This window comes from Rattus rattus, chromosome 2 (assembly GCF_011064425.1).
Source record: "Rattus rattus isolate New Zealand chromosome 2, Rrattus_CSIRO_v1, whole genome shotgun sequence".
Classification (NCBI taxonomy): Eukaryota; Metazoa; Chordata; class Mammalia; order Rodentia; family Muridae; genus Rattus; species Rattus rattus.
In genome coordinates, this window is record NC_046155.1 from 192,254,825 (window position 1) to 192,267,441 (window position 12,617).

At 41.8% G+C, this 12,617-nt stretch overlaps 1 protein-coding gene across 2 annotated transcripts in view; it reads left to right on the plus strand.

Annotated features, from left to right (window-relative positions):
• Nucleotides 1-12,617, plus strand: part of Rsph3 (radial spoke head 3) — a 54,994-nt gene that overhangs the window by 22,224 nt on the left and 20,153 nt on the right. For both annotated transcript variants that reach the window (XM_032894734.1, XM_032894735.1), the window contains exons 3-5: nt 8,506-8,647; nt 11,157-11,302; nt 12,228-12,431. In XM_032894734.1, coding sequence (XP_032750625.1) covers nt 8,506-8,647; nt 11,157-11,302; nt 12,228-12,431 — 492 coding nt within the window. The remainder of the gene's footprint in view (nt 1-8,505; nt 8,648-11,156; nt 11,303-12,227; nt 12,432-12,617) is intronic.

Genomic DNA, 12,617 nt, shown 5'->3' on the forward strand with positions numbered 1-12,617 from the left:
TACAAAACTTTACAAACCACTCCAACAGGTAAACAGCATGCTAATGAAGGGCTTATGAAAATTATAATTCTCAAAACTTAAAAGCTAAAAATATGCAAACCAATTAGAAAATGTCAAAAGTTGTGAGCCATAGGAGAAGATAATCCTGACAGACACATCAAAAGATGTAGCATTAGCCATTAGGGAAATACGATTTTAAGCTGTGGTGATAGTTACTACACACCTATTACCACACTAACATTTAAAAACTGACAATAAGGGCTTCAAGGGTCCATAGAAATGGAAAGGTACATTCAAACTTACAGCTGCATCTACCTGTTTCAAACAGATAACGCTTCTATACATAAGCCTGCATATGAGCATTCATAGCAACCTGTAGTGTCATATTCTTTTTTTTTTCTTTTTTTCGGAGCTGGGGACCAAACCCAGGGCCTTGCGCTTCCTAGGCAAGCGCTCTACCACTGAGCTAAATCCCCAACCCCGTGTCATATTCTTAATATTTTTTTCATGAGGTAAATGATGAAAATGTGTCCATCCAACCAAATTGTACTCAGCAGAGGCAGAGTTGTGGGGTAGAGGTGCTGGGAAGGTGGCTTAGCAGTTAGAGGAGCTGAGTTTGTTTGCTAGCACCAATGTTGGGTAACTCATAACTATTTGTAACTCCAGCTCCGTGGTAATCTAATGCCCTCTTATAAACCCCAGCACAAGTAGGGGCAGGCAGGTGGGTTGTTTGGACATGGTAAGGTCCTAGATGACTCAGGTGACTACTTAGGAAAAAGCAAGTCACTTTAAGGTGTTATGTGCTATAAGATTCCTTGTGTATAACATTTTTTAAAGTATTTTATTTATTTTATGTATGAGTGCTCTGTCTGCATATACAACTGCATGCCAGAAGAGGGCACCAGATCTCATTACAGATGGTTGTGAGCCACCATGTGGTTGCTGGGAATTGAAATTCGGATCTCTGCAAGAGCAGACAGTGCTCTTAACCACTGAGCCATCTTCCCAGGCCGAACATTTTTTAAAAAAAATAAAATAGTTAATAAGACTTTTGGGTGCACGGGGGCACCGGGAAAAGGCGGCGCAGGCCCTCCTGGTTGCCGCCCTCACGGAGAGCTCAAAAGCAGCCCCCCACGAGCAACAGGTAAGACCAACTTTTTTTTTCCTTTATTAACTTGAGTATTTCTTATTTACATTTTGATTGTTATTCCCTTTCCCGGTTTCCGGGCCACCATCCCCCTAACCCCTCCCCCTCCCCTTCTATATGGGTGTTCCCCACCCCATCCTCCCCCCATTACCGCCCTCCCCCCAACAATCACATTCACTGGGGGTTCAGTCTTAGCAGGACCAAGGGCTTCCCCTTCCACTGGTGCTCTTACTAGGCTATTCATTGCTACCTATGAGGTTGGAGCCCAGGGTCGGTCCATGTATAGTCTTTGGGTAGTAAGACCAACTTTTCTGCTCCAAGCGACCTGCCTGGTGGACTCAGGACACAGGCCGACAGGAACAGCTGAAGACCAGTAGACAGGAAAGACTACATACCCGAAAGCAGAACACTCTGTTCCCACAACTGGCTGAAAGAAAACAGGAAAACAGGTCTACAGCACTCCTGACACACAGGCCTATAGGAAGGTCTAGCCACTGTCAGAAATAGCAGAACAAGGTAACACCAGAGACAACCTGATGGCGAGAGGCAAGCAGGAACCCAAGCAACAGAAACCAAGACTACATGGCATCATCATAGCCCAATTCTCCCACCAAAGCAAACACTGAATATCCAAACACACCAGAAAAGCAAGATCTAGATTTAAAATCACGTTTGATCATGATGCCGGAGGACTTCAAGAAAGGCATGAAGAACTCCCTTAGAGAAATCCAGGAAAACATAAATAAACAAGTAGAAGCCTATAGAGAGGAATAACAAAAATCCCTGAAAGAATTCCGGGAAAACAATCAAACAGGTGAAGGAATTAAAAATGGAAATAGAAGCAATAAAGAAAGCACAAAGGACGACAACCCTGGATATAGAAAACCAAAGGAAGAGACAAGGAGCCGCAGATACAAGCATCACCAACAGAATACAGGAGATAGAAGAGAGAATCTCAGGAGCAGAAGATTCCATAGAAATCATCGACACAACAGTCAAAGATAATGTAAAATGAAAAAAGCTACTGGTCCAAAACATACAGGAAATCCAATCAAACCTAAGGATAATAGGTATAGAAGAGAGTGAAGACTCCCAGCTCAAAGGACGAGTAAATATCTTCAACAAAATCATAGAAGAAAACTTCCCTAACCTAAAGAAAAAGATGCCCATAAACACACAAGAAGCCTACAGAACTCCAAATAGATTGGACCAGAAAAGAAACTCCTCCCATCACATAATAGTCAAAACACCAAATACACAAAACAAAGAAAGAATATTAAAAGCAGTAAGGGAAAAAGGTCAAGTAACATATAAAGGCAGACCTATCAGAATCACACCAGACTTCTCACCAGAGACTATGAAAGCCAGAAGATCCTGGACAGATGTCATACATACCCTAAGAGAACACAAATGCCAGCCCAGGTTACTGTATCCTGCAAAACTCTCAATTAACATAGATGGAGAAACCAAGATATTCCATGACAAAACCAAATTTACACAATATCTTTCTACAAATCCAGCCCTACAAAAGATAATAAATGGTAAAGCCTAACATAAGGATGTAAGCTACACCATAGAAAAAGCAAGAAACTAATCGTCTTGGCAACAAAACAGAAGAAAAGCACACAAACATAATCTCACATTCAAATATGAATATAACAGGAAGCAGTAATAACTATTCCTTAATATCTCTCAATATCAATGGTCTCAACTCCCCAATAAAAAGACATAGATTAACAAACTGGATACGCAATGAGGACCCTGCATTCCTCTGCCTACAGGAAACACACCTCAGAGAAAAAGACAGATATTACCTCAGAGTGAAAGGCTGGGAAACAACTTTCCAAGCAAATGGTCTGAAGAAGCAAGCTGGAGTAGCCATTCTAATATCGAATAAAATCGATTTTCAACTAAAAGTCATCAAAAATGATAAGGAAGGACACTTCATATTCATCAAAGGAAAAAATCCACCAAGATGAACTCTCAATCCTAAATATCTATGCTCCAAATACAAGGGCACCTACATACATAAAAGAAATCTTACTAAAGCTCAAAGCACACATTGCACCTCACACAATAATAGTAGGAGATTTCAACACCCCACTCTCATCAATGGACAGATCATGGAAACAGAAATTAAACAGAGACATACACAGACTAAGAGAAGTCATGAACCAAATGGACTTAACAGATATTTATAGAACATTCTATCCTAAAGCAAAAGGATATACATTCTTCTCAGCACCTCATGGTACTTTCTCCAAAATTGACCGTATAATTGGTCAAAAAAACAGGCCTCAACAGATACAGAAAGATAGAAATAATCCCATGTGTCCTATCAGACCACCACGGCCTAAAGCTGGTCTTCAATAACAATAAGGGAAGAACGCCCACATATACATGGAAGTTGAACAATGCTCTACTCAACGATAACCTGGTCAAGGAAGAAATAAAGAAAGAAATTAAAGACTTCTTAGAATTTAATGAAAATGAAGGAACAACATACCCAAACTTATGGGACACAATGAAAGCTATGCTAAGAGGAAAACTCATAGCTCTGAGTGCCTGCAGAAAGAAACAGGAGAGAGCATATATCAGCAGCTTGACAGCACACCTAAAAAGCTCTAGAACAAAAAAAAGCAAAATACACCCAGGAGGAGTAGAAGGCAGGAAATAATCAAACTCAGAGCTGAAATCAACCAAGTAGAAACAAAAAGGACCATAGAAAGAATCAACAGAACCAAAAGTTGGTTCTTTTGAGAAAATCAACAAGATAGATAAACCCTTAGCCAGACTAATGAGAGGACACAGAGAGTGTGTCCAGATTAACAAAATCAGAAATGAAAAGGGAGACATAACTACAGAATCAGAGGAAATTAAAAAAAATCATCAGATCCTACTACAAAAGCCTATATTCAACAAAACTTGAAAATCTGCAGGAAATGGACAATTTCCTAGACAGATACCAGGTACTGAAGTTAAATCAGGAACAGATAAACCATTTAATCAACCCCATAACTCCTAAGGAAATAGAAGCAGTCATTAAAGGTCTCCCAACCAAAAAGAGCCCAGGTCCAGACGGGTTCAGTGCAGAATTCTATCAGAAGACCTCATATCAATACTATCCAAACTATTCCACAAAATTGAAACAGATGGAGCACTACCAATTCCTTCTATGAAGCCACAATTACTCTTATACCTAAACCACACAAAGACCCAACAAAGAAAGAGAACTTCAACCAGTTTCCTTATGAATATCGACCCAAAATACTCAATAAAATTCTGGCAAACCGAATCCAAGAGCACATCAAAAAAATCATCCACCATGATCAAGTAGACTTCATCCCAGGCATGCAGGGATGGTTTAATATGTGAAAACCGTCAACGTGGTCCATTATATAAACAAACTGAAAGAACAAAACCACATGATCATTTCATTAGATGCTGAGAAAGCATTTGACAAAATTCAACACCCCTTCATGATAAAAGTCCTGGAAACAATAGGAATTCAAGGCCCATACATAAACATAATAAAAACCTTATACAGCAAACCAGTGGCTAACATAAAACTAAATGGGGAGAAACTTGAAGCAATTCCACTAAAATCAGGGACTAGACAAGGCTGCCCACTCTCTTCCTACTTATTCAATATAGTTCTTGAAGTTCTAGCCAGAGCAATCAGACAACAAAAGGAGATCAAAGGGATACAGATTGGAAAAGAAGAAGTCAAAATATCACTATTTGAAGATGATATGATAGTATATTTAAGTGATCCCAAAAGTTCCACCAGAGAACTACTAAACCTGATAAACACCTTAAGCAAAGTGGCTGGGTATAAAATTAACTCAAATACATCAGTAGCCTTCCTCTACACAAAAGAGAAACAAGCCAAGAAAGAAATTAGGGAAATGACACCCTTCATAATAGTCCCAAATAATATAAAATACCTCAGTGTGACTTTAACCAAGCAAATAAAAGATCTGTATAATAAGAACTTCAAGCCTCTGAAGAAAGAAAATGAAGAAGACCTCAGAAGATGGAAAGATCTCCCATGCTCATGGATTGGCAGGATTAATATAGTAAAAATGGCCATTTTACCAAAAGTGATCTACAGATTCAATGCAATCCCCATCAAAGTACCAATCCAATTCTTCAAAGAGTTAGACAGAACAATTTGCAAATTCATCTGGAATAACAAAAAACACAGGATAGCTAAAACTATCCTCAACAATAAAAGGACTTTTGGGGGAATCACTATCCCTGAACTCAAGCAGTATTACAGAGCAATAGTGATAAAAACTGCATTGTATTGGTACAGAGACAGACAGATAGACCAATGGAATAGAATTGAAGACCCAGAAATGAACCCACACACCTATGGTCACTTAATTTTTGACAAAGGAGCCAAAACCATCCAATGGAAAAAAGATAGCATTTTCAGCAAATGGTGCTGGTTCAACTGGAGGTCAGTATGTAGAAGAATGCATATCTATCCATGCTTATCACCCTGTACAAAGCTTAAGTCCAAGTGAATCAAGGACCTCCACATCAAACCAGATACACTCAAACTAATAGAAGAAAAAGTGAGGAAGCATCTCGAACACATGGGCACTGGAGAAAATTTCCTGAACAAAACACCAATGGCTTATGCTCTAAGATCAAGAATCGACAATTGGGATCTCATAAAACTGCAAAGCTTCTGTAAGGCAAAGGACACTGTTGTTGGGACAAAACGACAACCAACAGATTGGGAAAAGATCTTTACCAATCCTACAACAGATAGAGGGCTTATATCCAAAATATACAAAGAACTCAAGAAGTCAGACCACAGGGAGATAAATAACCCTATTAAAAAATGGGGTTCAGAGCTAAACAAAGAATTCACAGCTGAGGAATGCTGAATGGCTGAGAAGCACCTAAAGAAATGTTCAACATCTTTAGTCATAAGGGAAATGCAAATCAAAACAACCCTGAGATTTCACCTCACACCAGTGAGAATGGCTAAGATCAAAAACTCAGCTGGGTTCGGTCCCCAGCTCTGGAAAAAAAAAAAAAAAACAACTCAGGTGACAGCAAATGCTGTCGAGGAAGTGGAGAAAGAACAACACTCCCCCATTGTTGGTGGGATTGCAGACTGGTAAAACCATTCTGGAAATCAGTCTGGAGGTTCCTCAGAAAATTGGACATTGAACTACCTGAGGACCCAGCTATACCACTCTTGGGCATATACCCAAAAGATGCCCCAACATATAACAAAAACACATGCTTCACTATGTTCATAGCAGCCTTATTTATAATAGCCAGAAGCTGGAAAGAACCCAGATGCCCTTCAACAGAGGAATGGATACAGAAAATGTGGTACATCTACACAACGGAATATTACTCAGCTATCAAAAACAATGACTTTAGGAAATTCATAGGCAAATGGATGGAACTGGAAAATATCATCCTGAGTGAGGTAACCCAATCACAGAAAAACACACATGGTATGCACTCATTGATAAGTGGCTATTAGCCCAAATGCTTGAAATACCCTAGATGCCTAGAACACATGAAACTCAAGACGGATGATCAAAATGTGAATGCTTCACTCCTTCTTTAAAAGGGGAACAAGAATACCCTTGGCAGGGAATAGAGAGGCAAAGATTAAAACAGACACAGAAGGAACACCCATTCAGAGCCTGCCCCACATGTGGCCCATGCATATACAGCCATCCAATTAGACAAGATGGATGAAGCAAAGAAGTGCAGGCCGACAGGAGCCGGATGTAGATCTCTCCCGAGAGACACAGCCAGAATACAGCAAACACAGAGGTGAATGCCAGCAGCAAACCACTGAACTGAGAACAGGACCCCCGTTGAAGGAATCAGAGAAAGGACTGGAAGAGCTTGAAGGGGCTCGAGACCCCATATGTACAACAATGCCAACCAACCAGAGCTTCCAGGGACTAAGCCACTACCCAAAGACTATACATGGACTGACCCTGGGCTCCAACCTCATAGGTAGCAATGAATAGCCTAGTAAGAGCACCAGTGGAAGGGGAAGCCCTTGGTCCTGCCAAGACTGAACCCCCAGTGAACGTGATTGTTAGGGGGAAGGTGGTAATGGGGGGAAGATGGAGAGGGGAACACCCATGTAGAAGAGGAGGGGGAGGGGTTAGGGGGATGTTGGCCCAGAAACCAGGAAGGGGAATAACAATCAAAATGTAAATAAGAAATACTCAAGTTAATCAAGATAAAAAAAAAAGACTTTTAAGTGTGGCCAATTCACAGAAATGACAGATATAGTCATTGTTATAATCTGATCACAACACATTGTATCTGTGTGTTGAAATGTCACACTGTGACCTGTAAATATGTACAGTTCCTTTATGTAGATTAAAAATAAAAACGTGGAGGCTGGGAGGTGGTCAGTTGGAAAGTGTCTGTCTTGTAAGCATGAGAACTTGAGTCTGATCTCCAGAACCCACTAAAAAAGCTGGGTCTACGGGAGCACACTTGATATCCCCGAACTGGGTAGGTATATACAGGAGGATCCCCAGGGCCCGCTGGCCACCTGTCTAGGCTAATGAGTAGACTCCAGGCCAGTGAGAAACCATGTCTCATAGGTGGTGGTGGCATTTCTGAGGATGACACCCAGGGTTGTCCTCTGGCCTTTGTACATGTGCTATGGTTCATGGACTACCAGCCCACACTCGCAGACATGAACTTGCACATACACAAATACATAGTCACACAAGATTTAAAATGTGTTCAAGTTTCAAATATTGAAACTTTTTTCATTCAAAATACTATCCAATTTCCCTTTTCCTTTCATAATTGTATTGAGTTAAAACAGGCAGTGTCTCCAGCCCTCTTAATAGCTTATTTTGTGTACTTGAAGAAGCTTTCTTTGGACTCAGGATGTTTTCTCTTTGAACTGAACTGATAAAAATTCAAGGGAAATCTATTCCATTGAACTCAGATTTAAAAAAAATAATAATGGTTTTCCATTTCTTTACTATCACTAAAAGTTTACTGTAACAGAACACACACACACACACACACACACACACACACACACACACACACGCACGCACATTTTACTAGGCTCCAGAAGAATTAGTGGTAAAAGTGCTTAATAGAGAGAAAATAGGGTTAGTAGGACTCTGAACCCATGTGTCCCAGTGTGCGTTTGCTGTTAGCTTTGTGTCAGCTGACCACATTCCAGCAAAATGGCCCTCATCACACCAGTAATCATCAGGAGCCATTAGCTGACACAGCTTTCCTGCTAGCCAGGGGTGGCCTGGTCCGTGTCAGCAGCTGTCTGCTTTGAGAAGTACTGTCTGCTCTTTCTAAGCCTTGTCTGTCCCTCTCAGCCTGGACAGCCGGACCCTCTAGAGCTTCAGCAGCAGCAGCAGGCCAGGAGAAGGGCTCTTGCCAGAAAACGAGCCCAACAGCAACTCAGACCACGGACACCTGAGCCCGTGGAGGGCAGAAAGCATGTGGATGTGCAGACAGGTACCTGACCATGCCCCTGGCATCGCAGCTCACAAGCTGTTCATGTCAGTCCATTGGAGCTTACATTTTGTTTTCTTTATAATATTTCTGTATCCCTGTTATATGGTAAGGACATCTGTTTAGTAAACAAATAGATCTTATATCATTAGTGTCAGAAGTACTAGAAGGAGGGATTTGGATTTGATAGAAGAGTCCCTTGACTACACATTCCCATATTGTATGTCTGTCATAGTGAGGGTGACTACTGCCGTGATAAAACACCACCACCAAAGTAACTTGGAGAGGAAAGGGTTATTTGGCTCACACTTCCACATTGTAGTCTGTAAGTCCTGACAGGAACTCAAGCAGGGCTGGAACCTGGAGGAGCTGATGCAAAGGCCCTGGAGGGGTGCTGCTTACTGGCCTACATCCCAATGGCTTGCTAAGCCTGCTCTCTTATAGGACCCAGGGCCACCTTCCCAGGGATGGCACCACCCACAATAGGCTGGGCCCTCCCCTTCTATCACTAATTAGGAAAATGCCCTACAGGATTTCTTAAAGCTCAATCTTATGGAGGCATTTTCTCAACTGAAATTCCTTCCTCTCAGATGACTCCAAGCATGGACAAGTTGACATAAAATTAGCCAGCACAGTTTTAAAGTAGAATTATTACTCACAGCCCAAAATGAGTCACTTTTCTTTTCAAGACTGACAAGAGAGCATTGCAGCTCTGTGTGGACATTTACTTGTCCTTCAGGGAGAATGAACCCACTCATTTTTAGTCATCTGCTTTTCGCACTGGCCTGTCTCCTTTGCTCTCTTTGACTTTGCACATAGGCGTCTGTAAAGCAGGTTCCAGGATTCCCTGCTTGCCTCCCTCTCAGCCGTAGAGACTTTCCTTATGGGGAGCTGAGGCGGCCCTGACTGAGTGTGTACATAACACGGGTACCGTGAGGGAATGTGTAAGCAGCACATGAAGTTCTGAGTAAATTCGTGTATTATTGACATGGGCTTCAGACCCATAGCAAATTGGCCAAGCCTTCTGCTCTGAGTGTGAATATTGACAGTGTGCAAGTATGTGTTTATGGGTGATTGACCAGTGTGTGCAAAAATAAGGAACTGCGGCTTTCTCCTCCCAGATGTTTATGGCCTGAGACTACTTGCTACAGTCACTCCTACAGAGACTCGCTAACCACTCCCCACCCCATCCCATGGTGTGCATAAATGTGCTGAGACTCTGGGTTGCTGGGATAGTAGGTGCCACTCCATCACAGTGGGCAAAGCCCACCTGACCCCAGTCTTTCCGTGCTATGTCTATGTGTCCTTTCTTCATTTCTTCACTGCCCCTAGTCAGGTTTCCAGGACCAGGCCATGCTGGACAAGGCATTTCCTGTTGACAGGACTTTGGTAATCTGACAGTACTTGGTGTTTTCTTTAGACTGATGTGACTTGAGATTCTCCTTCTATCCAGAGAAGGCCATAAGCAGATCACCAGGATTATTTCTAAACTAAAAGCAAAAAGAATAAACCACACTGCTTCCCCCTGCTCTTAAGACAAACCTAGAATGAGTGGGTGTCAGTGATTAGCTATCCTTGTCATCCTGACAGCTGAGGCTTAGTGTTGGGCCTAGGTGTGTCTGAAAGCTCTGAGTGTGACCAACTCAAAATCATCAGCTCAAAACAGGAGAGCTTGGCTAATGTGTGCGTGTGCGTGTGTGTGTGTGTGTTGGGGGCGGGGGGGTCTCAAGCCGAGCTTCATAACCATCTGAATATTAACTGATAAAGCCCTACTTTTTCTTTACTGTTGCCTCTGGCCCTTTACCTGTTACTCGCTTGTGTTAAAAAGATTCTATGTGACAAGTAACTGACCCTTCTAACACATGAGGAGATTGAGGGCAGCGAGCTATATCTTGGCTGGATCCTGTATTCAGTATTTAATGCCAGCGTTCAAGTTCTTCACATGGTACATGTCGCCCTGCCTCATCAAGGTATTAATGCGACACGTGTCTGCATGTGTCTGTTTCTAAACTATGCATAGGAGAAGACCAAAGAGCAAGGTGGTTTGGTGCATGATTCTTAAAGTCCCCAGGCACCTAACACGCTTACAGCCAATCCTGTGTTTACTAAAACGCGGTCTCTTACAAGCACTGTTCATTCTTCATCTCAGGCACCTATGGTCTCATGTTCTCTTTTAATCCCATTTTACAATAAAAAGGCCAGGGCGTTCTCAGCCATGAGAAAGTGTTGAGTACTTTCATTCTAAGATTTATTTTCTAATTCATTTAATTTGGTATCGTTTCGGTTTAGGAGTCTATTTCGTTGTTTTGAGTGTTGAACTCACACTCACTGTTGACCTGGGTTGGCCTTAAATTCGAGGTCCTCCCCCTCAGCCTTTTAAGAGCTGAGGTTGGCAGGTATGTGCCACCATGCCTGGTAACTTAATTCTGTTTGGGTGAGCTAACATCTCAAATGCATGTATGTACCAAAAATGGGATATAATTAATCGTAAGCCCTGTAATGTTCTTTCTAGAATTATACCTTGAAGAAATTGCTGACCGCATAATTGAAATTGACATGGAATGCCAGACAGATGCATTTCTGGACAGACCACCAACACCCCTCTTCATTCCTGCCAAAACTGGCAAAGATGTGGCCACTCAGATACTAGAAGGAGAGGTACGGTACATCCTCTGGCTTCCCTCTACCTTGAAAACTGAGTTTCATAGACTCAAATCAGACTCATTTCTTGGATTTCTTTCCAGATAATGACCTATCCTGTAGTACCAAGAAATGTTTTTAAGTACACTATTTTGATTGTTCCTACTTTCTGATGAGAAACAAATTCATTACAAACATTTTTACACATTCAGTTTTGCTTACATGTTTACTTAATGTGTATACCTAAGATTTGTACCAAATAATTTGGAAGAGGACTATTGTTTATATAAGAGATTCCACTCTCAGTGACTTAACAAGTCACTGTGGAGTATATAACTTTTATGAAAGCACTGTATGTTTAAGAACTCTGAATGACATTTTCATTGCCACATGGAATGCGTAATAGACCAGTTTATGGAGTTAAAGTCATTGACTACATGAATGAGGTTATGGAGAAGTGGGAACAAAGGAACTTGAGAAACTCATTGAAATTTGGAAAGGAAGTCTTCAAGCTCTGCAGAGAAAGTGGTGACTTGTTAGACTTGAGTCACTTCAGATGGACACTATTCTTAGTCCTTAGTTCAAATGCCGTTTTTAAGAACAGCCAGTCAATGTTTAGCAGGGGAAAAAAAAAAAAACAAACCAGAATATGAAAGTCAGGACACTTCCCTTTAGTTTCAGAATTCTAGCTTAAAATCATTAAGTGTTAGAGTTCACATTGATAAACATAGATTTCCTTGATTGTGCTTAACCTGATAGATTTTTGCCTGTGATCAGAAGGTTCCTGTGTGCCTTGTAGGGTTGTTTGGAGAGTCAAAGCACACACAGTAGTAGTCAGTGTCTGACGCACAGGCTACCCAGCAATCTGCTCTCGTCACCCCCTTTACATTCTTACCGTGCATGCGCTCGTGACTGAAAGTCTGTGTGCTTCCTTTGTTTTCAGCTCTTTGACTTTGACCTTGAAGTCAAGCCAATGTTAGAGGTTCTGGTGGGGAAGACGATTGAGCAGGCCCTTTTAGAGGTGATGGAAGAGGAGGAGCTGGCCAACCTGCGGGCCAGTCAGTACGCATATGAAGAGATCCGGAACGTGGAGCTGGCCGAAGTGCAGCGACTGGAAGAGCAAGAGAGAAGGCACCGAGAAGAAAAGGTGCAGCTGTCTGTCTGTCTGCCTGCCTGCCTGTCTTGGTCTTTTATTTCTTCTCTTGTTTCTTTGGGATTGACACTGGAGCCCTGCATATGCTGGACCCATCCCCTATTTGAGTACCCAAAACTGTCCCTTAGTCTCTTGGCCACGTAATACATTATGTCCAAACTTACATATGGCATACCATGA